Below are 27,237 nucleotides of genomic sequence, written 5' to 3'. Positions count from 1 at the left end.
CAGATATCAGGCAGACGAGGCCTTCGGCAAGAGTGAATGTGCTGTGTCACCCAGCTATGAGATTTCTCTATCTCATTCTCCTATTTATTCTCTCTGAGGACAGGAACTGCCAGTTCTCCTGAGCAAAACACACACATCTGCTCATAAGGGAGCAAATATGGAATGGAATGATTGAGCAGTGCACATTGAACTGCAAGTACCCGGAAACAAAGACCTACAACATGTGATGACATGTGAGTCGGAAAGATAAGGTAGAGAGGCAGAAGGAATGGAGAAGAAAAGAAAAGTACATAAGAACTAAAGAGAACAATATAGAGAACTTAATAGACTTATGGGAGTTGAAATAGTTCAAAGTAGGTCTTTGATTAGCAGATCTTCATCCCCCAGTGATGCTCACTTTGCACTTTAACACTGAACTAACTGATCTCACACAGTGAGCCTCTGCCTCGCCACTGGCCTTGGGTCACTTCACTTAACGCTCCAAATAACACCGCACTAATAGATCTGCCTCCACCCATACCCACAAGTGCATGTCTGGCTCTAATGGAACCTCGGGTATTAATTTTTAAGCCTGGAAGCAGAGCTGAGTGCTTTTTACCTCGTTTAGAATATTATTTAGCTATGCAGAAAAACGACATAACTGCGTGATCACTTTAGTCAGTAAATATTTCAACAATGTGTACATTGCCTAAACATCATAGAAAGAGTGGAACACTGCACATCATTTCAGCAAAAATGTGACAAAATGTTTGTGATGTGTGCCTTCACTAGAGCCACAGTTTTGTAAAGGAAGTGCTAAATCAACACAGTTCCTTCTATCTCTAGCTTCTAAAGTTCACGCTGCCTGCTGATACACCCCAGAGAGAGAGAGAGAGAGAGAGAGAGAGAGAGAGAGAGAGAGAGAGAGAGAGAGAGAGAGAGAGAGAGAAACAGACGTCATGCCGTAAACAGTGGCTGGAAGCATCTCAAAGCAAATCTATGGGAAATACAAACCAAGGCTATGGGAGCTACAACTTTATAAACAATTTCACTTGTTTAAACACAAAAGAGCTCAGTATTCGAGACACACAAAGATAAAAAACAACACATTACCTGTTCTCCTTGCCGTTCTGCAGTAAGGAGTGCCTATCAGTGTTGGAACGGTCTGTACATACATATGTGTTTCTGCGGGTCATGGCACTTGCTGGTACGTTGTTCTGGAGGATAAGAAATGAGAATGCAAAGTGCTGAACAGGACATCGGCTGTATTCAGATTTTGGTAACATATCATAAGCAATATCATATTTACAATGAATACATTAAACATTTACAGTGGTTCTTAATCTCAGCCTTATGTGCTTCACATTCATCTGCTTTAATACAAACTAATTGGAAAAGCCTTGAACTCTTGAGTTGTATGCACAGTACACAGTACAGTTTGAGTTTCAGTTAGTATGTACTAGCATTTAATGCCTCTCTTAACACTATATCTGATTACAATCACTCTGCATTCTTCTTAAATAATGCATTCAATTGCTGATGTGATTAAAGTGTTTCGTTTACTGAGGGGACAGCAGCTTCTTTGCGGCGATCAGGGATCTCGGATTTGTTGGGGTTGTTAGCTGTGCTGACCATTGGGCTGGAGGGCGGGATGTTACGACTGCCCACTACACTTGATCCTGTCTTTCTCGTGGCCAAACGCTCTTCCTTTGACTCTGACTCTCCTGTGCTGGTTGGGCTGCGTTTAGGGTGTGCAGTAGTTGCTGCAGGACCACCTGAAAAACAAACAAGCAAAACAACTTAATCATCAGAGAACCCTTTGAGCCATATGACCTCAACTAGTAACACATAAGAAATAATAATAAATGCGCAAAGTCTCATTACATTATATAAGACATCAGCTGTTTAAAATAGAATCATGTTAATCTATGGCAAATCAGTTGGCTGTCTTTGATCTACAGACTTACAGAAGTCACTGTGCCGCCTCTGACGGTGGTAGGTGGAGGCACTACGCTGGGGTTTGTTGTGGGTTGTGGAGGCCGAGCTTGATGACGAGGTGGAGGAGTGTTTACTGGTACCATTGGTTACAGGACTGGGTCGAACTCGTGCTAGTGACAGAGTACTACTCGATCTGGAGTCAGTGGCATCCTATAGAGGTAAATAGGTAAAAGCAGCGAAGTTAGAAGCAAGAGTACACAAACACATGGACCCACGCTTGCACACACAAGCACACACACTCAGAAATCGCAGGATTCTCACCTCGCTCCTGCGGCTCAGCAGCAGGTAAGTAGCGGTAATCTCATTGTACTTCTGAGTGGTCAGAGCTTCCTTGATCTCCTCACGAGAAAAGCCCATTCCTATCATTACATCTTGAAAGGAGGGAACAATGAAACTCATGAATTAAAAAACAAACAGTCAAACAGTGAAAACAAACCCATATTTCAACCACCATATAATAGTTTTACTTCAGCTCAACACTGTTCAAATAAAGAGCCCTAGATCTACATAAATTAATCATGTCTGATAAATTTTTGAGGAATCAATTTCGTGGCCCACTGAGGTTGCTTGTGAGTTATTTTTTCAGCACTTGTTTCCCATTAAGAAAAGTTTTCCCCACATCCTGGGCAACAATAACTAAAAAAGGTTCGAATCAGAGTCAGGGTCTGCAGAAGCATGATCACTCTCTTCTGCACTGGCAAAAACAGAGATGGAGAATTCTCACCTATCCTCCCCGGGTCATTGTAGTCCTCAACAGGCTCTATGTGTGGCTTCAGCTCATCTGCCTCATAGCCAACATTCATCCACTTATCTTTCATGATTTGCTAAGGGAGAAGTACACAACATTAAGTTACACTAGACATGCAACAATGTGTATAATCCTTAGTCTGAGTTGTTCGAAACTGGTATAGAGTTTAGAGACTTTTATTTGGTGACGTTATTTTGGCAAATTGAATCAGTGAAAAAAAGTGACTGATTCAGTCACTAATCCCACTACCCCTATCGGTAAAGCGCAAACCTACAAATTAGCCTATAGGCTCCCCACTATGTTGATGACGCCAACACACACCAAAAATATTTAACACAGGAAAAACTACACCGCTATACAGCTGTGTACTTGTTATTCTCAGACAGATAAACCAATAGAGCTTTGCCCACCTACATTTCTCTATCATCAAGACCTATATTCTATTTTAATACTTGTAGCGTGTGAAGTTGCCATCAAATAATCAGGAGTTAAAATGTTCTCAAAATCAATGACATTGCACTTATTTGGTGATCTAAAAGATTATTTCATGTGATTTGTAGTTATGAGTGGATCACATTTGTAGCATTTGTAATGCTGCAAAGTAAATAAATAGATAAATAAATATAAATAAATGTTCTGGCACAGAGTTGAAAGCACCAAACTAGCAGTAACTCTAGTAGGATGTAGCGTGTCCTCTTTACCTCAAGGGTACAGCGCTTGGCAGGGTTGAGCACCAAGAACTTGCGTAGGATACTTTCACAATCAGTGGACATGTAGAACGGCACTCGATACTTCCCACTCAGCACCCTCTCACGCAGCTCCTAATGGAAGAGAGCAGAGTCTAGCTTTCTATTCAACACATCATCTGACCAAACCTGCTTCCGTCTGTCCCGAGGCATGGCAAAACAAAAGAAATTGGCACGCTTGACCTACAAAAGCAGCTCATAAAAGAGTCTACATATGTCGTAATAATATGTCGCATATCACTGTAGTTAGATACTGTGTGAAGCATCTTAGCAGGTATAGATGGCCAAAAACAAACAAACAAACAAACAAACAAAAAAAACCAACAACTGAGTGCTCAGACTGCTCTTTGTGAAGATGTACAAATAAAGAATGATCTAGAACCTGATCAAAAATGGGCATAAAAATCAAGGAGGGAACTGGATCACCTTGAGGTTCTGGCCATCAAAGGGCAGTGATCCGCTGACCAGTGTGTAGAGAATGACCCCCAAGCTCCAGATATCCACCTCAGGCCCGTCATATTTCTTGCCCTGAAAAAGCTCAGGAGCGGCATAAGGTGGGCTTCCGCAGAACGTGTCCAGCTTACTGCCCAGCATGAACTCGTTACTGAAGCCGAAGTCTGCGATTTTAATGTTCGAATCTGCATCGAGCAGGAGGTTTTCTGCCTAAGAGATGGTAATAAAAAGAGAAAGAGAGAGAGAGAGAGAGACAGACAGACAGACAGATAAAGAGAGAATAGATAAAATGACATAAATAATGCCATGTGATGCAAGACTGAAAGTATGTGCACATGATCACATGAAAGACAAGTGCATGCTACTTTCAAAGAAACAGGAAACACAAGAAACAATAATAACCTTTAGATCTCTATGAACAATCTTCTTCTTATGACAATAGTGAACTGCAGATACAATCTGAAAGAGAGAAATACAAACAGAGAAGACTATTAAAATCACCACAACCTACCATCCTTTTATCTCTTGGAATATAAAGAATAATACTAAAAAACATTTCACATTTTTTATTAGTAATGTACAGAATAAGATAACTGCACACTCGGTCGTGCTGAATGACGAGTTTTCATTCAAATCCTTGGAGATTAAGAGACGGTAGAATAATTTACCTGTCGAAATTTACCCCGTGCCTCCTTTTCCTTCATCCTCCCATGGGCCACGAGGTAGTCAAACACTTCACCTTTTACAGAGGAGGAAGAAAAAAGGTTTATCAGGACATCATATTATTCGTTATGCTTGTACAGTATATTAGCTGTAAAAAAAAGAAATAAATTAAACCTTAACATGCTCAGTAAAGGAGCACACAACATAAATAACCCTATTTAAAATAACACACTTAAATGTACTCAATATCCTTAGCATTGCTTAAGTCAAGAAATATACATACTAAATACCTGTTAAATAAAATAATCTATAAATATTTAAAAATGTAAAAACATTTTATTACAGTTTACTTTTTAATAGATTTTTCTTCACTTGAATTTAAGCTCATTTATGATTTCCATCGAAGAATTTGTTTAGAAAAAAGTAGAAATTCATGTACATATTTCAGAGAGGCTCCTTTCCACTTATACTGAAGAAGAAGAAGAAAAAATAACATAAGAGACACTATTTCTACTCTGAGCATTTTTGGACTCCCATTGTAAGTAATGTTTAAAGCACAGTTAATACACATTAACACCCAATGACGTGCAAAAGAAGAGCAGAGCTCGGGGCATGACTGATGTGACGCACACATTTATTGTTAAGTGTTTGTCTCTGCCAGCAGTGATGGATAAAATGGAGTCTGAGTACATGTTTGATCTTGTATATGACACAGCTGGAGGTGGCGTACAATGATAATAATGGGATGCAGTATTTATTCTGTATACACGTACATGTGAGAGCACGCTTTTTAGGTTTTAGATCAAATATTTGTTTGCAAAAGAATCACTTGAACACTAAAAGACTGAGATCTGTGAAATGAAATTTTACTCATTAAACACTAACACACTGTAAAAGTATGATAACCTGCTAGAAATGTTATAATACGTTTATCTACTAACTGTAAATAATATTTATTTATTTATTTATTTTATAGTGGAAGCAGTATTATAATGGTTGATATTCTGATTAATTCTTTTACTTTGATTAATGCAGAAATCATGAACGTTAATATCATTTTGTATAAATAGGATCCGGCTTAAATGCGTCAGAATTACAGACAAATAAGCAGACGAGTCCCAGTGGGATTGACATGGAGAATGTGGGGAAAGAAAGGAGAAACGTCCATAATACAAACAATTATCATGAGAAAGAGAAAAAGGATGACAAACAGATGGAAAGAGATGGCAACGTTTCAATAAATTAAAGAGTAGCCATGAGTTTTACTCTCCAAACAGTACCGCTATTTAAATGCCTTGGTTGTGTTGATTTCCATGACAATGTTCTCACAATGTGGCCAAAATGAATGGACCATGAAAGGAAAAAAAAAAGGATAACACAATACTCCAGGGTTTTGTTTTTTTTTCATTTAAAATAGGAGCTCATAATTTAGTTTACTACAGAAGCTATTTGTCAGAAGGCAGCAAGCCAACGTTTCCCAAGCTCCCTGATACCGCGATGAATTTTGTCTTATTAACTGAGATTTATAAAAAAAAAAAAAAAAAAAAAGATAAAAATTGTGATCATTAATTAAGTTGCCATTAACTGTGCACCTTTTTATAAATCTTTTTGTTCTAACTGAAGGGTATTCAAAAACAGCTGTAGGAGGTATGTAATATAATGTGTGTATCATCAAATTAATCCTGATTTCAAGTGACTTTGATTTACAATTCCATTACATTTGGCAGACCTCCTTATCCAGAGCCACTTACATTTTATCTCATTTAATACAACTGAGCAATTGAGGGTTGGGGCCTTGCCCAGGGGCTTAGCAGTAGCAGCTTGGTGGACCTGGGATTTGAACACACAACCTGCCAATTGATAGACCAACACCTTAAACACTAAAGTACAACATCCCCCAACCACATTGTTTCTTACCACCGCTGGCATACTCCATTATAAGGTACAGTGTCTTCTCCGTTTCAATCACTTCAAAGAGCTGAACTGTTGGAAAGAAAAAAAACAAACAAACAACAGAATTTAAAGTGTTATCCGGAAGCAGTTCAGAAAATCAGGTCTCATCTTTCACTGCCTGCTCCTAGACTATTCATCAAGCGGAAAGTCTTTAATAAGAAGTTAGCCAAGTTTTTCCTGTAATCAGGCATCCTTATAAGTACGTCTGATCCGCTTCATTCATAAAGTGTGCACGCCATTCATAAAGAATCAATCCTACTGTACTGTAAACAAAAGATCAACACTTCCACAAAACAGGTTCAGCACATGCACATTATTTAGACATTTACCATCATGTGCTTGCAAGCTCTACATAGCACAGTGGATAAGTAACTTCAGGAAGTAAATCTTTTGCTTGTGGTATTTACAGTTTAATAGTCACAATGTGATATAGGGCTGTTGTGTTTTAATGCTAAATTATAATTTAGGATTGTTTATATTTTGTTGAAAAGGTTGTTATAAGAGGCGATCTCAACCTCCTTCTTCTGTAAAAAAAAAACATTCCTCTACAAATATATTTTACTTTAATTTTTTTGCCATTTGTCAGAACATTTTTATTATACAATATTATTAACATAACCAAATAGGCTCAACATTCTACGGTGTATGTATACAAGTAGGCATTATTCCTTTTATCCCCATATTTTTGAGTTTATGTGATTTGGATTAAACCCAATTTTTTAACTGACTGACTGATGACGGTTTTCGTGTGTAGCATCTGCACAGAAGAAGAAGTTGGAAACCACAGGCACTAACCACACTGTACATTACACTCATGCTGAGCTGTGAGAATAAAATTGCTTTAAAAAGAGCAACTTATTTTGAGACGGGTCAGATGTGAGACAAAGGAGACGTTCCAGATTTCTCATGTACTCATGTACTCTGCCTCGAGTACATAGTATTTCAGTTGTTGTAGGGGGGCAATAAATCACCGCAGGCTTCTATGCTGGAGTGACAGCTTGGAGGATGAAATGGGAAAGGGGTTTCGTGCTGGATATCGCTGCTTGAAACGACTCACCTATGTTTGGGTGGTTGAGACTCTTCATAATGCGGACCTCTCGAAAAAGCTGCAAGGGGAAAAAAACAAATGAAAATTTATATAGCTGCATAATTATTAAGACAAGTTTACTTCTCATAAAGATGCAAGATTTCGTTTACAGTTGTGTTCAAAATTATTCAACCCCCAATGCTGTAAATGGTTTTAGGGAATTTAGTGTACATTTGTAATTGTATTCAGAATGAAATCCTACAAGGACTTCTTAAAGAACCATATGCAACTAAAATGACATCAATTAGTTTTGTAATACAGTAGTAAATGTTTCTTTTGTGAATTCTTCATTGACATAATTATTCAACCCCTTAAAGACTACCACTCTGAAGAACAGAGGTTCAATGAAGTGTTTTCAATCAGGTATTGAAAACACCTGTGGATATCAGGGAGCAGCAATAAAGCCTAATAAGCACCAATTAGGCAGCTTTAAAATGACTGTGATACTCAGCTCCTTCTAGACATTTACTGGTGTGGTTACAAACATGGTGAGGTCAAGAGAATGGTCCAGGAAGACAAGAGAACAGGTGATTACTCTTCACAGGAAGGGCAATGGCTATAAGAAGATTGCAAAGATGTTAAACATACCAAGAGACACCATAGGAAGCATCATTCGCAAATTCAAGGCAAAGGGCACTGTTGAAACGCTACCTGGTCGTGGCAGAAAGAAGATGCTGACTTCGACTGCTGTGCGCTACCTGAAGCGTAGAGTGGAGAAAAGTCCCCGTGTGACTGCTGAGGAACTGAGAAAAGATTTGTCAGATGTGGGTACTGAAGTTTCTGCTCAGACAATACGGCGCACCCTGTGTAATGAAGGCCTCCATGCCAGAACTCCCAGGCGCACCCCCTTGCTGTCCCCAAAGAATAAGAAGAGTCGACTGCAGTATGCCAAAAGTCATGTGGACAAACCACAGAAGTTTTGGGATAGTGTTCTGTGGACTGATGAAACAAAATTAGAACTGTTTGGGCCCATGGATCAACGCTATGTTTGGAGGAGGAAGAACAAGAAAAGAACACCTTGCCTACTGTGAAGCATGGCGGGGGGTCAATCATGCTTTGGGGCTGTTTTGCTTCTGCAGGTACTGGGAAGCTTCAGCGTGTGCAAGGTACCATGAATTCTCTTCAGTACCAGAAGATATTGGATGACAATGTGATGCAGTCCGTCACAAACCTGAGGCTTGGAAGACGTTGGACCTTTCAACAGGACAATGATCCCAAGCATACCTCCAAGTCCACTAGAGCATGGTTGCAGATTAAAGGCTGGAACATTTTGAAGTGGCCATCGCAGTCACCAGACTTAAATCCGATTGAGAACCTCTGGTGGGACTTAAAGAAAGCAGTTGCAGTGCGCAAGCCTAAGAATGTGACTGAACTGGAGGCTTTTGCCCATGATGAATGGGCGAAAATACCCGTAGATCGCTGCAAGACACTTGTGTCAAGCTATGCTTCACGTTTAAAAGCTGTTATAACTGTAAAAGGATGTTGTACTAAGTACTAAGATTGAATGTCACTTGGGGGTTGAATAAAACTGATAATGATGTGAGCTCAGAAAAGACATTTGTGGTTATTTCATTATAAATGTTATGTTATATTTGTCTGACCTACATGTGCCTCTTTGATTTAATTGTAAGCAGGATGACTGAATGATCATAATCAATGTCAAACCGACCAAAACAATCAATTTCAGTGGGGGTTGAATAATTTTGAACACAACTGTAGTTCCATTCAGACGATGTATATTGTCACAAAGCAGTTTTACAAAAATCTAGAAGTCGATTTACATCTTTATTGAGCAAGCTAGAGATGACTGTGAGAAGGAGGAACATGCGGAGATGACATGAAGAAACCAGATACAAAATGGAACCCAAGCTCTTCTGGGTTAAACTGGATCTTAAGATTTTAAATCAGTACTCTGTAAAATTGTATATGAAGAATTCACACAGTGCCATTTGTGTTAAAGGATGTTCAGAATGATATGTAGGAAACAGGACAGCCTTTACAATTCCAGCAGCAGGTCTGGGGTACAATGCTACATCTTTATGTACATCAACACAGGACCAAAACAGCAGAAATCTCCAAAAGGCAGCAATACAGTATAAGGAACGGGACAAAGTGAAGGGACAAAGAGCTTGTTTTACACTCTGATGTTTTACACAATGACAAATAACAACTAATTAAAAAAAAAACAAAAAAAAAAACATTTTTCCAATATGCTGGGAAAACCGTAAATAGCAATATAGCAATGTCTAAAATGTCTAAAAATGATTCTATATTATTTTACCCAAAAGATTGATCATATTACGTTTATATTCTATATATTCAACACTGGGGTTTTGTGGACTTGAAATTTGATCAAGGACATCCCACTGTATACGTGCATATGAATGGAATAACAATACATATTGTCTGAACATTGGACTGACTGATGTGACTGATCACACCATCTCTGGGTCTTTAGGTAACAAGGCAGGACTGAGGTGTCTATACTCCTCTCCCAGCAACTCTCTCTCCAGAACAGAAGTTAAAGGGAGAGAGAAAAATGAAAACGAGAGAGTAAGAAAACGGACTGGAAGGAATGTATACTGATATACTATCAGGAATACTGATAGCCAAAAGGCCATAAGATATTGTTAGTGTTCATTCTTCTCAAACATACAAAGTCACCCAGAGAGAGAAATGGAGAGAATTAGAAGAGAGACAAATAATTGTATACACTAATACAACAATACTAAGAGAAAAAGACAATTGTACTAATTGGGTGTAAGCTTTGAGAAAAGTATTTTCTTTTTTACTAATTTCACATAAATATTTATTTCCTGTCCCAACAAATACTTTTACACTTTCATCATAATTGATAATGGAATGTCAGATCATTTCTTAGTACAAATATTTATATAGAAATTTTGATCCATCACATCTTGATGACTAATATGGTTGAGAAATGCTTGAGAATTTCTTCAAATCTAATCGGTTCCAATAAATACATAATAGATCAGCATGATAACCAGGTAAAGTCATCATGAAAAATCTTTCAACATGAGTTTTACACAGAAACAAGATAAAAGACAGAATGAGGAAGAACCCATGAGGTCACATGACTCCAGGGTTAGCATTCATGTCTAGTGAACATACAAAAGAAAAAATATCTAATGCTTTGTCATAAAATGTGAGTGCTGCTTTATCGCTTTACCATCTGCACTCTCTGGAAATTTTAAAGAACTGCTTTTCTAGGCACTAAATGTCCAGCCCCAGATTATATTTCTCTACTGGAGAAATAGCAGCTGTTTCTAAACACTGCATTCATGAATGAACACATGTTCCCTGCCTCAGATCACACACTGTATGTCTTCCCTGAATTTTATGCCAACACACTCTAACCTGACAAAACTGGTATTTGAGCAGGTCTGTTCTTTATTTATGTCTAACAAAGATAAAAGATTGTACTCATCCTTCCACTAAACTCTTGTTAAAAAAAAAGCTCAAAATTTCCATGGCAGTGTGGGTGATATTGTTTAGAATATTTAATGTTATGGAACAGCCGCGTGAGGTTATGTGAGGTTCCTGTTTTTACATTTTAGCATCTATAAACAGTTATATCCTCACTGGCTTCTTTTTTGCCTGCTCTTAAAGTTTAGAAGACTGAAGCTTGTAACTGTAACTGTCGATTTTGTGGCGTATCCTCCATACAAGTCTCTGTGAAGAGTTACTATAGAAAAGCTAACGTATTAAAGCAGATTAATATAAGCCTCAAAACAACAAGAATCAATACCCTCTGGTTCGGATTATGTTATCGTTTATGTTCATGTTGTGGTTGGAAAATCGTGCATTCAATTTGATGAACGGCTGGGAAATTTAGGAAATCTATTGACGTTACCGCAATATACTTCACATTAGTGTGAAAGTCTTTCAAAATACTGTGAAAGACATGGCATATTACTTTATAGATATTAATGCTGAGAGGATCGACATATTCATATACAGAGCTTATGAACATAAACATCCAGAGCATACACATGAAATGCACTCACAACACAATAACCAAAAAAGTAATAATAATGTCTGTTATATATACTATTAGGCCAAAGATTTATGGACACCTGACCATCACACTCATTTGTGGATCTTCTACAAACTGTTGCTATAAAGTTGGAAGCACCTAACTGTATAGTATATCTTTATGTGCTGTGGCATTACGGTTTGCCTTCACTGTAAAGAACAGGCATAGCCCGAACCTGTTTCTGTATAACAATTTCTATCGCAAAAGCTGGAGTTGAATAACTGAAGTGGCACGCACAAAAAGTCATGACTTCAATCCCACTGATCCCCTTAGAGATGGACTAGTATCCGCGGGCCATCTCGCTTGATATCACCGTAATACCTCACTAACGCTCTTGCAGCTGAATGGGCAAATCCTATGGTCACATTCCAAAATTTATTGAACATTGTTCCTAGAAGAGTGCGGGTAATTAACCACATAGGGGGGCTAAATCTGGATTGGGATGTTCAAATTTACATATGCGTGTCCTCAAAACTTGCTAACTCAGGGTAACACCATCTAAAATGCTAACTCAGGGTAACACCATCTTTACGATGCCTGACACACCCTTCATCTCTAAACACTTATTGACACACATCATCAACAGGGACTAGCAATAATAGAATAAGATTATCAGCTGGTCAGCAGTGCACTAAAGATAATAACCCTGCTAATCCACAACTCCTACCCATCTTTCTATCTATGCACAGCCTTCCTCTTATTCTGTCTTTTAAAGATAGGACTTCCTGGTTCATTTCCCAGACACCAGACACACGTCACTGTTACTATGGTGACCCAAGATTACAGCCAGCCCCGGTCTGTGTCTGTTGGCGCTCTCTTTCTCTGTTTCACCATCACTCCATCTTATTATGCTTATGTCTCTGTTTCTCATTTCTGTGACTGACAATGCCCCCAACCCAGGTTACAGAGAGGAATAATAATTTAGCCCTCTGCTGTATGCCTTGCGTTTTTCTCCTTCCACCTTCCAGTAGCATTAAGGATTTACACAAAGCAGCTTATGGGGTTGCATCACTTTTTCCTTCACTTAGGACTTATCAAACGCAAAGCTGAATTGTTGTTCAGGTGACCTCCTTAGTTTCCCTCCTCGTTGCTGCATGGATATCTACATGATTTCACTATAAAATGCAGCATTCCGGTACACACTAATGAAGAAAAACCCACAACCTTAACTATGACAAATGTTGTGACTACATGACTACAGTTACACCTGAGGCAGTGGTCTTCACTATTTTTTTCATGTGAGCCACACTGATAGGACAAAGTCAATAGCAGAGCCACTTTCACCGCAAAGTATGCCAAGTCACATTGCTTTGTTGCTGTTCATTTTGTGCGCGGGATTGTTTGATAAGAAATCGATCCATTTTTTAGTCCGTGTGTACAGTAAACACAAGTTGTTAACTAGCATGAAACACAAACTAGCTTCTGGCAGGCCGCCAAAAACTGGCTATTGCGCAGGACGCAGTGAGTCAGTGACGAGACAAATTATATAAATATATATTATTATTTGTAATAGAGCACATTCGTTTTTCTATGCTTCCCTGATTGTTTTTAATGTTATTTAAATGAAAAATACATTTTAACCACATGATCATATCATCGTATTATTTACTGTACTGCCATGCGAGCCGCATATTAAAGCTTGGTAACACTGACCTGAGGGATACAACCACTAGTAACCAAAGTAATATTAAACAAAGACTACTAAAACTACTCAAAAAGTCTATATGGCCAAATGTTTGAAAAGATCTGACAATGACGCCAGACTGTGCTTGTTGAACATCCCAGTGCAGGTTTAGTCCCTTTTTAGCTGTTAACTATAACCTCCACTCTTCTGTGAAGGCTTTCTACTTGATTTTGGACCATGACTGTGGGAATATGTGATCCCAGAAAAAGATTACTGAGGGTAGACACTGATGTTGTTTGAGGAGGTCTGGGGTACAGTCATGATTCCAGTCCAACCCAAAGCTGTTCCTTGGGGTTGAGGACAGGGCTCTGTCGAGGACACTTGAGTTCTTCCACACCAAATTTGCCAAATCATTTTTCTTTTTCATGTAGCTTGCTTTGTGCACAGGGGCATTGTCATGCTGGAACAGGTTTGGGCCTCTATGTTCCAGTGAAAGAAAATTGTAATGCTACAGCAGACAAAGACATTCTGCACAACTGTGTACGAATCCTGTCATCGATGGCACATTTTAGAGACAGCTGAGTAGTTACAATAAACAGTATTATTAATATTTCCATAAACATTATTGTGCTCCATGACACAGCTACTAAAATCCAAATTGTACTAATAAACAATTTACAAGTAAAAGATTTTGCACAATGTGCAATCTTATGCATATTTGGGTCTAGATTTTCATATCAAGTCAGTGAAATTAGGCACTAACTTTTTCACGTCTTCAACTATCTAGTGTTGGTGAGCCTGTGAGCTGATGTGATCCTCTGCTGTTGTAGAGCATCTGTTTCAAACATTGCTGTATTTTGTCTTCTGAGCTACTTTTCTGCTTACCGTGATTATAAAGAGTGGTTATTTAGTTACTTTAGAATTCCTGTCAATGTAATGAAACTGGAATTCTCATACCAGTCTGAAAGGCACCAACAACCATGCCGATTCCCGCTAATCTATATTCTTGACATGAACACTAATGCTACATGCATTATTTTATTGATTATGCTGCTGCCACATGATTGGCTGATTGCAAGTATAGGTATGAGCATGGACACGGATGTTCCTATTAAAGGTGGTAAAGAAATATGTGTTCAATCTTACTGGAGCGCATCCTAATATTTTTTTCAAGGAGAAACTACGTGACATGACTCACAAATGCAATACAGTGCCTTCATTTTGTAGTCTAAGCTTGTATTCTAATAATCTGTTAATAATTGAAAATATTATTAAAAAAGGCTCTAGCTTCTCCCATATTTTAACAAGCTTTAATCAGAGAAAAAAAAAGCATTAAATTAACAGCACTTCATCAAAAAGCATGTGTACCATGATTTAGATGTATTCATAATCCTTATTATGTGCATATACTGAAACATCACATAGTAGCTTGCTCATTCGTTGTCTTGCTCCTATGTCACGGCCCCGTAGAGGTCCCCACCCCCTCTAGGTTGGGATGGCCCCATTGTTTGCCTGTCTGGAATGTAGCTCCTGGCTGCAGGAACTTGAATGGGAGCTACCCAACCCCCTACCGCCCTTCACCCTAATGGCCTCCTGAAGCTCCTTCCCCCTAGTTTCATCAAAGCATCACTTTAAGGGTTCAAAAACATCATTCTGTAACCTGTACAGTACATATCAACCATACCACCTTAGACCTATTAGAAATATGATTACAAGGTAAAAGACTGCGGTCAACTGATTGGGTCTTATACCTAAATTGGATGAAAAGCCTAGTAGAGAAGTGGAGATTCAGTCCTGGGGTTGGGGCACCTCTCAGTTTACACAGTAGTCTGTTGCCAGATCAATTCAATTGGGTTTAGCCTTAATCGATACACTTTGACAGTGAGGAGCATTATCTAATGCAGAGGCAGAGAGGGTATGGAACGGCATCCTCAAAGCAAAAGGCCTACTAAGGAACCATACTTAATTTATGTATTATGCATTAGTGTGTAAAGCTGGTCATCAATCTTGGCTCTTTAAAAAAAAGTAATTTGTTAAATAGCCTGTGTAGCAGAGGACTGGGGGCTGACTGTTGACGAGAATAAAGACACAAATAATCCACTGTACCCACTTCAGATCTGGTATTCTGCTACTCACAAGAGACAGTAAACGTTCACGGTGGACATAACACAGCAGCTCTGTAACGATGAACAAACACACTGACCTCTCTTTAGTCATTCAATACCTTCTACACAAGCAGCACTTTCCCTGTGGCAGGGACTGGATTGCATGTCTATGTGGGAGTGAGTGAGTTTAAAAGAGCGGAAATAACCGATTGATGGAGAGATGGAATTAGAGAAAGGAAAAGAACCAGTGGAAAAAGGACAGGAGAGAAACAGGCATTAACCCTTATTCTGGGTTGAATTAAAACAATTTAAATGTTTTCATTGGTGAGATCTCTTTAAGAGAAACAAGGTGAAATCAAATATTAGAGAAGTGTTGAAGGAAACTTCCATCCTGAAACACATTAAATATGTTTATAATGGAATATTTGTACTTAGACATTCTGTTGCTAATTTGTCTGCGTATTCTTATTCCTCTGAGAAGTTAGCGGTTAATTGCCACACGGCCATCAGAGTGGATATACAGTTGCAATGGTGTGTAATCAAGAAAATAATCTAATACATAATTGATAACAGAGACAAGTTTCATTTTTAGCCTCAGAAAAGTCATTAAGGCAACGGACAATTTGTGATCTACACAACGACAAGCATGGTGTTGTTATTGGCGGTATTAGCGTAAAGGTTGATGTACAGTTGTGAGAATTAGAGGAACTAGTGTACTGCTACATCACAGTATTTTGTCAGATATGAATTTCTACTATTGCCAAAGTCAACATGCTGTCCAACGGCCCTGTGGAAAGTGAAAACAAATCAACTTGTCCATGAAAAAAGCAAAAACATCAACTCTACATTTCACAACAAAATACCCTTCGCACAAGTGATGATCAAATGCTGATTCTAAATACTGATATGAAAGGGTAGAGCGGTATAAATAAAGAGGAAGATGAGTGGTCTGAAACAGAGAAGAGGAAATGAGAGTACTGACTAGCTGCAAGAAAAGGGAGTGGAGCACTGGTGAGGTGGTGCACTCTAACCAAGCTATGCAGTGCAGATGAGGCAGTGAACCAACATTTGCTGCACATTCAACTACAACTCTCTGCAGGTCTTATCACCCAAGCGCCACACAGCAACACGATAAAGTCAGAACCACACACGCCTTTCATTTTACATACAAGCAATAAAAATCTATTAAACTTGTAATGATTTTTTTCCCTTCACATGCATAATAATTCTCATATGCAGTCCACTTGATGACTGAATAAGTAAAGAATCCATAAAAAGTCCAGGAACTGGGGGCAGGTTTTGAACTAAATACATTTGATGGGTAATTTTGATTTGCTTGTTGCTCAGTAATATAGTATATAGTTAATATAGCAATATACAGTTATGCTCAAAAGATTGCATACCCTAAAAGAAATTATTAAACATTGCCATTTATTTGGAAAATATGACTGATAATGAAAATTACTTTTTTTTCGTATTTAAGGATAGTGGTCACGTGAGGTCATTAATTATCACAAAGTTGTTTGACTCCTTTTAAAACCCAATAAGAACTGAAATCACCTAAAGAACCCGGATCAAATGTTTACATATCCTTGAATTATAAACACATAGGCTGACACACAAAGGTTTAAATGGCTATTAAAGTGAGGTTTCCATGCCTGTGACTCATTGTAATTATAATTATTGTCTGTGCATAAATAGTCAGTGAGTATCTCAGCTCATGAGGTTATGCACTGTCTTGGCTGAATACTGCACCAGTCTGAAGACAAAAGAACTGCCAATGGACCAATGGACCTGCGTAATAAGGTAGTTAAACTTTATAAAGCAGGAAAAGGATATAAAATGATATCTTAACACTTGAAAATGCTGCAAATTCTGATAAAGAGGTGGAAAATAAGAGGTTCTGTCGATACTAAGCCACAGTCAGGTAGGCCAAGAAAGAGTTCACCCAGTACTAGCAGAAGTTTCGTTTGGGATGCAAACAAAATCCCACAAACAACTTTGAGAGAAAAGCAGGCTGCTTTAGGAAAAAAATGGAACACACATGACCTGCATGATCGAGTTGGCAGGAGAAAGCCGTTACTGTGCGCATACCAAAAGCCCACCTTCAGTAGACCAGACAGCAACTAGACAAGACTCACAGCTTCTGGAGCGGTCATTTGGAGTGATGAAACCAAAATGTAACTTTATAGTCACAACCATAAATGCTATGTTTGAAGAGGAGTCAACAAGACCTACGGTGAAAATTACACCATCCCCACTGTGCCTGGGTCGCCCTCGGATGTTCCAACATTACAATGATTCAAAGCATAAGTCAAGGTTGACCCTCCAATGGCTACAACACAAAAAAGGTGAAGGTTCTGGAGGCCAACACGGTCTCCTGACCTCAATATCATTTTGGGCTGATCTCAAACATGCAATTTGTGCAAGACAACCAAAAAATGTACAGGAACTGGAGGCATTTTGCCAAGTAAAATGGGCAGCTATATCACCTGAGAGAATTAAGGACCGCATGCACATTCATAACAAAAGAGTGCATGCCATGGTTGATGCTAAGGTGGGCAATACACAATATTAAAAAACTAAAGGTATGCAAATGTTTGAACAGGGATTATTTGATGATTGTGCCATTCTGTTATGACTTAGGGCCTTTTTACCCCTGGTCACTTCATTTTTCTCTGTTTTCTCTGATCCGATAGCTATCTGATTTGTTAAAACTGTTCCATTTACATTAGTGTCTCGGCGCTACCCAAGCAGCCAAATGTGTCTCGGCGAATCGGATATCAATCCGATCTTTCTACTCCCGCCCAAAATGCAAACATATTTTTTATCTTTATTTATATATTACTTCACCAAACATTGCCTCAAAGCAGCCTGCAAAAACACCATAACAAAACACTTTCCAGTCACAACAATCAGGGTCAAAGTTCTTTTTTTTTTTTTTTTTTTACAGGCGGTGTGTTTTTAAACATATGACTAAAACAAGCCTTTAACATGGACCTTGCAGTTTATTTTTGTTCCAAAAGAGTGTAGTTAATTCCTACTTTTTGTATTATATTATCCAATTTCCAAACCTTATTTAAGTGCAAACTACACTAGGATAGAAAAAAATAATATTTAAAAAAAGAATGAAATCAAATCAATTATGAAGGTGAGTTTTTATACTTACTTTTTGCAGGCTGGTTGGGTTGAGCTGGGTTTTGTCAATTATCTTTATTGCAACCTGAAAATAACATGTAAAGGTCATACGTGACTTAAACGATCCAATTTACATCTGACTTGCATATAAAAAGGTCACATTTCACACTGCTGTAAAAGCTACAGGAACTAAACACACCACATAACACTGTGATAGCAGAAAGCAAAAAACACTGTCTGTCACTTAAAATACAGTCTAGATATTACACGAATGTCCTTATCCAGTCCTGGTGACCTGTGAGACTGCGTTATATAAAGTCATGTTTTTAAAAATGATTGAATTGAATGATTTCACTGTTATCGGTTCAGTGTGAGTGATCAATATGTGTGCGAAGAGTTTATTGATTTGTTTGTTTATTTAGTTATTTATTTATCTGTGGCCAAAGTATCATTTAGGTTGTGACAGTCGTGATACCACACCTTTTTGAATTTAAGAAGTATGTGATTGGTAGAATTGTGGAGGATATTAGAACAGCTAAAAGGAAACTACATCAGGAATGGGATGTTCAACAAGCAGCTTATCACATATAGAGCCAGGTAAAGTGGAACCACCTTTATCGAAATGCATGAAGTGGTACACAAGTGCTAACTAGCCAACCCAGGTACTGACAGTCAGTTGAAAACTCATTATAAAGAACAAACAGCACAGAGAAGACAGAAAATGGATGAATATCATGTTGTTATAGTGTTATAACCTGGCTTGAGAGCAGTTGAAAGGCCGAGCGGGTTAAAACAAAAAGCTCGGACTACAACGCTAGCACCGTCAGTCAGCCAGCACATGGCAAACAGAGAGAGATTGACTTGGGAAAATGTAAGGAAATGTAATGGTTATAAGTCGTAAAAACGCTATAAACATTACATGCTGAATATTTGGGACTGTTATCAGGCAAAAACTGAACTCTATATACTCTAACTGAACTCTATATACTCTGTGTCGTATGAAGGCAAGGCTTTGTGTATATTGGCAAGAATGACAGACAGGCTCATTCGTCAAAATACTGTTCCAGTGTTGTTGAACGTCACTTTGACAAATCTGTCACTAATCTTGACTAATACGTCTTGGCCGAAGTGAATTTTAAGGATTTCCTTTTTTTTTTAAATAAATTCAGCTCATGAAGGAATTGAAAATAAGTTATAGAGCCAGGCATGCAAGACAGTCCCATCAAGAGAGAATATGGACACCCCTGTTATTAATCTATAGTATGCAGAACTAAACAGACACACACACAAACACTCTACCTCTCTGCCAGTGAGGATGTGGCGTGCCAGCTTCACTTTCGCAAAGTTGCCCTTGCCAATGGTTTTGAGCAGTCGGTAGTTGCCGATGTGTGGATGCTCGTCTGAGAGGGAGGCGATGGAGTTACGGCAGCGAGCTCCCAGCGACCTATTCGACCAGGTTGAGCCCTTGTCCGATCGGCTGGCAGAGAGTGAAGCATGCTACAGAAGAAGCAAAAACAGTATAATTAGACATATGTTTCTGTGGAAACTAGCCTGGTGGCTATAATGAGAGAGTTGAGCAGGATGTAATACTAATACAGGGTGCTTCCCATGACTGGATTACAAACTATACTTTGCCTTGTAACAAGTGAGAACATTAGACATTTGAATAGCACTTTCAAAAGCGTGTAAATGACGTCTCTATGCAAGTTGCTGATAGGCCTGAGGTGTGAAGTGGTGCATGTTGTGCTGTTTAAGATTTAATCTACTCTGGAATGTGTTATGCCACTAAACCGTCTTTGCACTTTGATGCTAAGTGACACCGCAGCATTCTTTTCACTATGGTGAATCTCCTCAGGTTGGCCCATGTGAACATACAGTAAATATGTTATTAAGCGCCTTCCATTTTGTCATAGCCATTATGCAATTATACTTATAGCGTAGGATATAACTTACAGATAATATATCTGTATAATATAATATAATATAGTCCAGAATTATGGGGTCCGTCTTGAAAATGTACGAAAAATGAATCTATAAAATAGACCCACATAATTTGTCATATTTTAGGTTTTAACTTATATATTTCTGTATGTCATGTTAATATACTATAGTTTGCATATTTAACACATTTATCGAGAGGACATTATTTTGTTTGTAGTTTGAGACTACGACATATTTTTCTCCAGAATGACAATTTGCATTTATTAACTGTCGATTTTGTGGCATAATATCTATGTACAAAGTTTATTTTACACAAAAGTCCTTTCATTTGATTAATGTCTCCCATAACTTTGAGAATAAATGTAAATACCAAGTCTTTGCCATTTTGTTATAAACAAAACAGGAAAAGTTGTGTAGCAGTGCAATAAAAGGCTTACGTTCACAATAGCAAAGTGAAAGGTGAAAATTCATTTTCATGCACACGTACACGTGCAACACAGATCTGTGATTTAAGCGACAATAAGAAGTTAAAAAAAGACAAAATGCATTTTCTGAAGCCTATGCAAATGGGGTATGACTCATACTGCCTCACTTCCTCGAATGCTTCCTCAGACCAGTCGTAAGCCTTGTGTGGGCTGATATTTCTTCAGGTCTTTACTCGCCAGCTGTTAATTCCCATTTACAGTTCATTACACAAGCATAAGACTGACTTATAATGGTGTAATCATCGTATACTGGTCTTAAAACAGTGGTATCTCACTGGTTAAGGTGTTGAACTCCCGATCGGAAGGTTATGAGTGCTAATCCCTTAACCTTCAATTGCTCAGCTGTATAAATAAGATAAACGTACATCACTTTGGATAAGGGCGTCTGCTAAATACTGTAAATGTAAAATAAACCTTCTCCCAGTAACTTAACTGGTTACGATGCAAGTTACAAACTACAGAATGTAACATTAATGAAACGAGCATTTTTTTACACTAATAAGTGCATCATTTAATTTGGGTTTAAATAGTTACCTTTCAGCATTTCTCATTGAACCTAAAAAAAAAGAAATAAACACCTGAGATGAACAAACAAACAAAAACTGCTGTAAAGCATACCCTCGAGCAACAACGGTACCGTACTACACACTCACAAAAGACAAACTACATGTGACTGAAGTTTCGCTGTAATTTCACATAGCCCTGAACATCTGACGCCAACTCCAATAGTAAATAATTGTGAAATTGATTTAATTCTTCTGCCCCCCCCAAGTCTGATCCCTAACTCTGTAACACTTCCTGTCTCGGGCTGAAGATCACCTCCAGTCCTGCCCTTCTGTTAAACAGGAAGACCATGCCTGCACAACAAACATGCTATCACGCGTTTAAACACGTTTTACAACCAAACTGTACCTAACCATCTTCACTGTTTAGCTTCCACTAGTATATTTTTACTTTCTACCCAGTACTGCTATCTTTTGCAAGTTCTTTTCACCTCCTTATATTTTCCTCTTCAAGAAGAGCACATGGATTCTCCCAAAGCTTGTGTCTGTGATTGCCACAGCAGTTTAATTAATCAGGAGTGTGGGGGGTAGGGTAACTGACGGCGAGGTGCAGGAGGGTGTTTGAGATCAACTGCAGGCACAGCTCCATTTGTAGAAAAGCAAATTGGGAGGAGGGGAAAGGATCTCCACACCCAAAGCCACACCTTGTTAATAACAAGAGGATGCCAAGATGACGTCGCATTTCAATTCTCCATCTCAAGCCCCATTGTACTCAGAAATATTGATCTGAGGATTCTCCTGTCTACAAAGCATGAAGAAACAACCAGAAAAAACAGTATCCTTTTGCTCTACCAGCTTCATGTGGTATAATGCAGAACACAAACAAGAAGATACGCATATTTAAATGTAAAAAAATGCCTGCTGATTGTGTGTGGAAACAAAAGGAGTACTAGGTGGAGCAGATGTGACCTTAAACCTCACATAAAGTTTCTTTATTTGCCGCCATTTCTAAATAATTAACTCTAAATCTTTCCAAGGTCATCTGTCACAATAAAGCCTTTTAAGCATTTTTAACATCGGATTTAAACGTCATTAACAACTTCATATTATCCTTATTTGTTTTCTTTCTCTGGGACATCTTTCGGGTTTCAACATCGTGTTCCAAACCACATCAATCTTTTCTCGCCACAAATATGACGCTTGACTGTAAATGCTCTACTGCTTCAGTCCACGCCCTGAAGTTCATGACAGTAGACCTCTGCTTTGAGCATCATCCTGTGTGGAGTAGGACACGGAGGCCCCTGATGGTGTCAGGACAGGTCAGGGTTATTTGCTTGTCCAACCACCCATCCGGCTTCAGGACCACTTCTGTCATCCTTTCTGTCGCCACTCTGTTTCATGTCCTGTTTTTCACACTGGCGTTACGTTTCAAAATTTGCACAGAATAGTTCCTCAATTTTCAATATTTCTAGCTTCGTTTCTCTGAAAGTGATTACTTGTAGCACGCATAAGCGATGCTACAACATGTTATGTTAATACCACTTTTAGAAATATAATGGTGTGGCCTATTAAGACAAACAAATCTGTTTCAGGCATTCGCAGTTACATTTTCTACATTTCGCTTTTGTATGTGGCTACAGCAAGCACTCAGTAGAACTTTTCATTTTTGGCTGAATCATTTTAAGCCTGTCTCATGGTTTTTCTCTTTACGTATCTCTTCATTATGTATCTATTTATTCATTCATTCATTCATTCATTTTCTACCGCTTATCCGAACTACCTCGGGTCACGGGGAGCCTGTGCCTATCTCAGGCGTCATCGGGCATCAAGGCAGGATACACCCTGGACGGAGTGCCAACCCATCGCAGGGCACACACACACTCTCATTCACTCACGCAATCACACACTAGGGACAATTTTCCAGAGATGCCAATCAACCTACCATGCATGTCTTTGGACCGGGGGAGGAAACCGAAGTACCCGGAGGAAACCCCCGAGGCACGGGGAGAACATGCAAACTCCACACACACAAGGCGGAGGTGGGAATCGAACCCCGACCCTAGATGTGTGAGGCGAACGTGCTAACCACTAAGCCACTGTGCCCCCTGTATCTATTTATTTGATATGTATTATGGTTCTCAAGCATTTTTTGTATCTATTATAAATACCACATACTGCCTCATTACAGACTGAATGCATAGCAATGATTTAATAATTTATCAGAAGTTTATCCCTGAACTTGAAAGCACACGTTAAATTCAAGCTGACATTATATACAGTCCTACTTGCAATCCTACAATAAATGTAAAACTGTTACATCTGCTAGATCTGTGATTTTCACCAGTTTTTTCACCAAATTTGAAAAAAATATAACAGACCCCATGGCTGTGCTGATAACATTCTTAAATGACCATTTGCATGTGGTATAATCACATTGTAAGCACTTTATTATATTATATTCAATTCAATTTACATGTTTAGCACTTTTTGCCATTCACATTGTCTCAAAGCAGCTTTACAGAAGTATAGAAACAAAATAAAGAAAACAATATAATAATAATAATAATAAATAATAATAATAATAATAATCATTGAATACATACATTTAAAGTTTTTAAATCAATTAAAAACTATTAATTAAAATGTTACAATACTATATGTCTCTAACATCTGTCCCTAATGAGCAAGCATAGGTGACAGTGACAGAGATATTACATTTCTCTACAGTCTACTATACTTTCTTATATGTTTATTATAGTTCATTTTCTTCCACTGTTAGTATGCATATATCCTGAGTTAGTTTGTCATTGATTCTGTTTGCCATTGCGATGTGGGATGATGATTTAAAAAAAAAACAAAAAAAACTTTTATATATAACTTTTTTGTTATATCACATGTATGGAACATGTATGTGACAAATAAAAAACCTTGAAAAACAGCAAAGCTACTGATTCTGTACATCCAACTCCTGATGTATGACTAAAATATCCTGTTCTACGAGCTGCTTAATTTCCCTCACAGAAATTGTATAAACATCCCTGCGATATAATACATGTCTTTGACAGACAAACTGCTGGAAATCCTGCGACAGAGAGCATTCAGATTGCTTGGGAAGTCTCACCTTGGCATGTGATCACAGAGCCAAACAAAACGCCCCAGCTGAGACCCATCTGGTAAGTGTAGAGAGCACAGAGATCCCATCCCCCTCCTCAGTGCTCTCATAATACACAAAGGGACGCCACCAGCATCGGCGGTCAATCGCCACAATCAGCACACCAAACAAAATCATGATGCAATCCCTACAGGAGCATAGGCAGTAAATCACGCTGTTTACAGACAGCTTTCTTTTCAATCGACTCACAGGTTTGTGGTTTGATGATAATATTTTGCTTTTGTGTACTGGAAACAGCAAGGTATAACATGTGCAGTGTCGAATAAAGCCGGTTCATCAGGCTTGTTGCTGCTGCAGCACATCGATGCCGATTGTAATAACCTGCTACGGAAATGAACTGAACGTAGAGCCAGCGTACAGCAAACTCCTCATGTGTTGTGTCAGTTATATCAGAACAAACACAACTAACAGATACCGTGTGTTGTTATTAATGATTTACTTGTCTTCTCTGTTCTACACAGCACAAATAATTAAGCTCTTATAGAAATACAACCGATGCTTCACCACATTCTGCTGTTTATTTTCCTGTAACAGCATGGAGTTCATCACTATATTAACAATTTGTTTTCGTGGAGTATAAGTCCCTGTGAATTAGCCCGAGCTCTAATGTATATAGATAACTGCAGTGATATTAAGCCGACACAATATAGTTGTTGTTATAGAAAGTTAATCAACACCTTCCAACCAATCAGATTTGAGAATTCAACAGCACTGTGCTCTTACTGACAGCCAACAAGATACTAAAGAACAACTATAAAAATAATAATAGTATGACTTTGTTCTAAAGTATTTAATTTGGTCATTTAGAACTAAAAGGACGTAATAAAAATATTAATCTATAAAACTATCATATGTTTACGATAAACATTCACAAATAGTTCTGTGGTTTACCAGAAAAAAATTAGGTTGGCAAATTAAAGTCAGAGGAGAATAATATTTTTTTAAAAAAATATTACAGTGCAGAGACTTTATTGCATCGAGAAATAAATATCTTATGAAAATTTTTTATTTACATGAAAACTTTATTCATCTTCTTCCAGCTGCTCCCTTTTAGGGGCCGCCACAGCAGATCACGTGGTCCACATATTAGATTTTGTCACAGGTTTTACGCTGGATGCCCTTCCTGACGCACCCCTTTCATTTAATCTAGGCTTGGGACTGGCACTCAGAGTTAACTCTTCAGTGGCTGGGTTAGTTCCCTGCAACGGGATCCTGCCGCTGGACCACCAGGAGGCTTCTGCATGAAAACGTTATTATTCCTGATAATTTCTAATATTTTCTCTACAGCGGCTACACAATCCTTAAAGTTTGAACAGATTTTTGTTTTTATTTGTTTTAGTGATGATAAAATCAGGTTGTTAAGCTGCTCATTATTTCGTTGGAACATCATCATAGGCAATGATTTTAACAAACAAGCATTCAAATAGCAGTGTAAAATCTATATGTTTTATTTACAAAACAGGGGTCGTGCAAATTCAGCGAGTTTCAAGAAACATATCTATAGTTTTCCCCCTGTCTGAACTCTGGATTCGATTAGCTGAGGTATGCAGTTAACGACTGGTTGTCTGGCTTTTTTTTTCCAGAGGAACCCTGAGTGTATGCAATGTCCAGCCCCAACACCCCGAGGCTCAAATTCCCTGTTTGCTGTTAAATTGAAAAACTAGGTCAGGATAAATCCCAGTAGACATTTTGAACCTCTAACCATGCGCACACACACTCACCACACGAGCCTATGACTCAGTGCTGGTCAATGCACCACTGATCATTCACAATAACTCTCCTGCATGTTACACTGTTTTATAATTACTAAGACTATGTACCAAAAGTTTAGAAAGAACACAATAAGAGTTTTTTTTTAATTAAATGTGAAAATACATTTTATATATTTATATAACAATAGATTTCTCCTGGACTGGGTGACGGTACATCCTGTGCTGTGCATATTTACAATTCAAATCTTGTGGATAAGAGCTCATTGAGATTGCACTCGTTTGTTCCAGTGGTCATTGTGTAGAACATGTATCTTAAACGGAAAAAAGAAAATGCTCACAATGCTGAAAACACTTCCTATTGCCACAAAGCCACATGTATGGTAACGAGAAGTGGTGTTTCACAACTGTTAACTGACTTCTCTTTAACACTCATGCTATCGTCGGTTGGCCATGACACAAATTAGACGAGACTACGCTTTTGTACATTGGCACGAATAGAGTGTGGTGCTACATCGAGAGACAAAGGGGAAAAAACTTTTGTTTTTAAGAAAGTAACAGGTCATAAAATGGCTGCTGTTGTCTCCAAGCACAGTCTGTGTTTATTTCAACAGATAAGCCAGACAGCGTAAGAAAAAAGCATGTAGTTTAGTATGCCGCATCACAATGCTCACAAAAGATAACTCGATCCTCACCTGTCTGACAGGATCTGCGTCTGTTTTAAGTCTGTGGTCAGGCAAAAACATTGCAGAATATGTAAGAGTGGTTTCCCCACAAAGACATACTTCCAGTGTTGTATAAAGTACTAGTAAGCAATACTTGAGTAAAAGTACAAGTATCGTACTAGAAAAAGACTTTGGTAGAAGTGAAAGTTAC

At 38.4% G+C, this 27,237-nt stretch overlaps 1 protein-coding gene across 3 annotated transcripts in view; it reads right to left on the bottom strand.

Annotated features, from left to right (window-relative positions):
* mark4b (MAP/microtubule affinity-regulating kinase 4b) overlaps positions 1-27,237 on the bottom strand; it is a 37,985-nt gene that overhangs the window by 6,689 nt on the left and 4,059 nt on the right. For all 3 annotated transcript variants that reach the window (XM_060888494.1, XM_060888492.1, XM_060888493.1), the window contains exons 2-14: positions 19,851-20,048; positions 18,583-18,636; positions 7,598-7,646; positions 6,505-6,570; positions 4,593-4,663; positions 4,327-4,383; positions 3,898-4,134; positions 3,427-3,546; positions 2,702-2,801; positions 2,239-2,348; positions 1,947-2,127; positions 1,543-1,754; positions 1,093-1,196 (exon numbers count right to left, since the gene is read on the bottom strand). In XM_060888494.1, the coding sequence (XP_060744477.1) occupies positions 1,093-1,196; positions 1,543-1,754; positions 1,947-2,127; positions 2,239-2,348; positions 2,702-2,801; positions 3,427-3,546; positions 3,898-4,134; positions 4,327-4,383; positions 4,593-4,663; positions 6,505-6,570; positions 7,598-7,646; positions 18,583-18,636; positions 19,851-20,048 (1,559 nt within the window). The remainder of the gene's footprint in view (positions 1-1,092; positions 1,197-1,542; positions 1,755-1,946; positions 2,128-2,238; positions 2,349-2,701; positions 2,802-3,426; positions 3,547-3,897; positions 4,135-4,326; positions 4,384-4,592; positions 4,664-6,504; positions 6,571-7,597; positions 7,647-18,582; positions 18,637-19,850; positions 20,049-27,237) is intronic.

Source organism: Tachysurus vachellii, chromosome 15 (genome assembly GCF_030014155.1).
Source record: "Tachysurus vachellii isolate PV-2020 chromosome 15, HZAU_Pvac_v1, whole genome shotgun sequence".
Taxonomy (NCBI): domain Eukaryota; kingdom Metazoa; phylum Chordata; class Actinopteri; order Siluriformes; family Bagridae; genus Tachysurus; species Tachysurus vachellii.
This window is presented reverse-complemented; position numbering and strand designations above follow the sequence as displayed.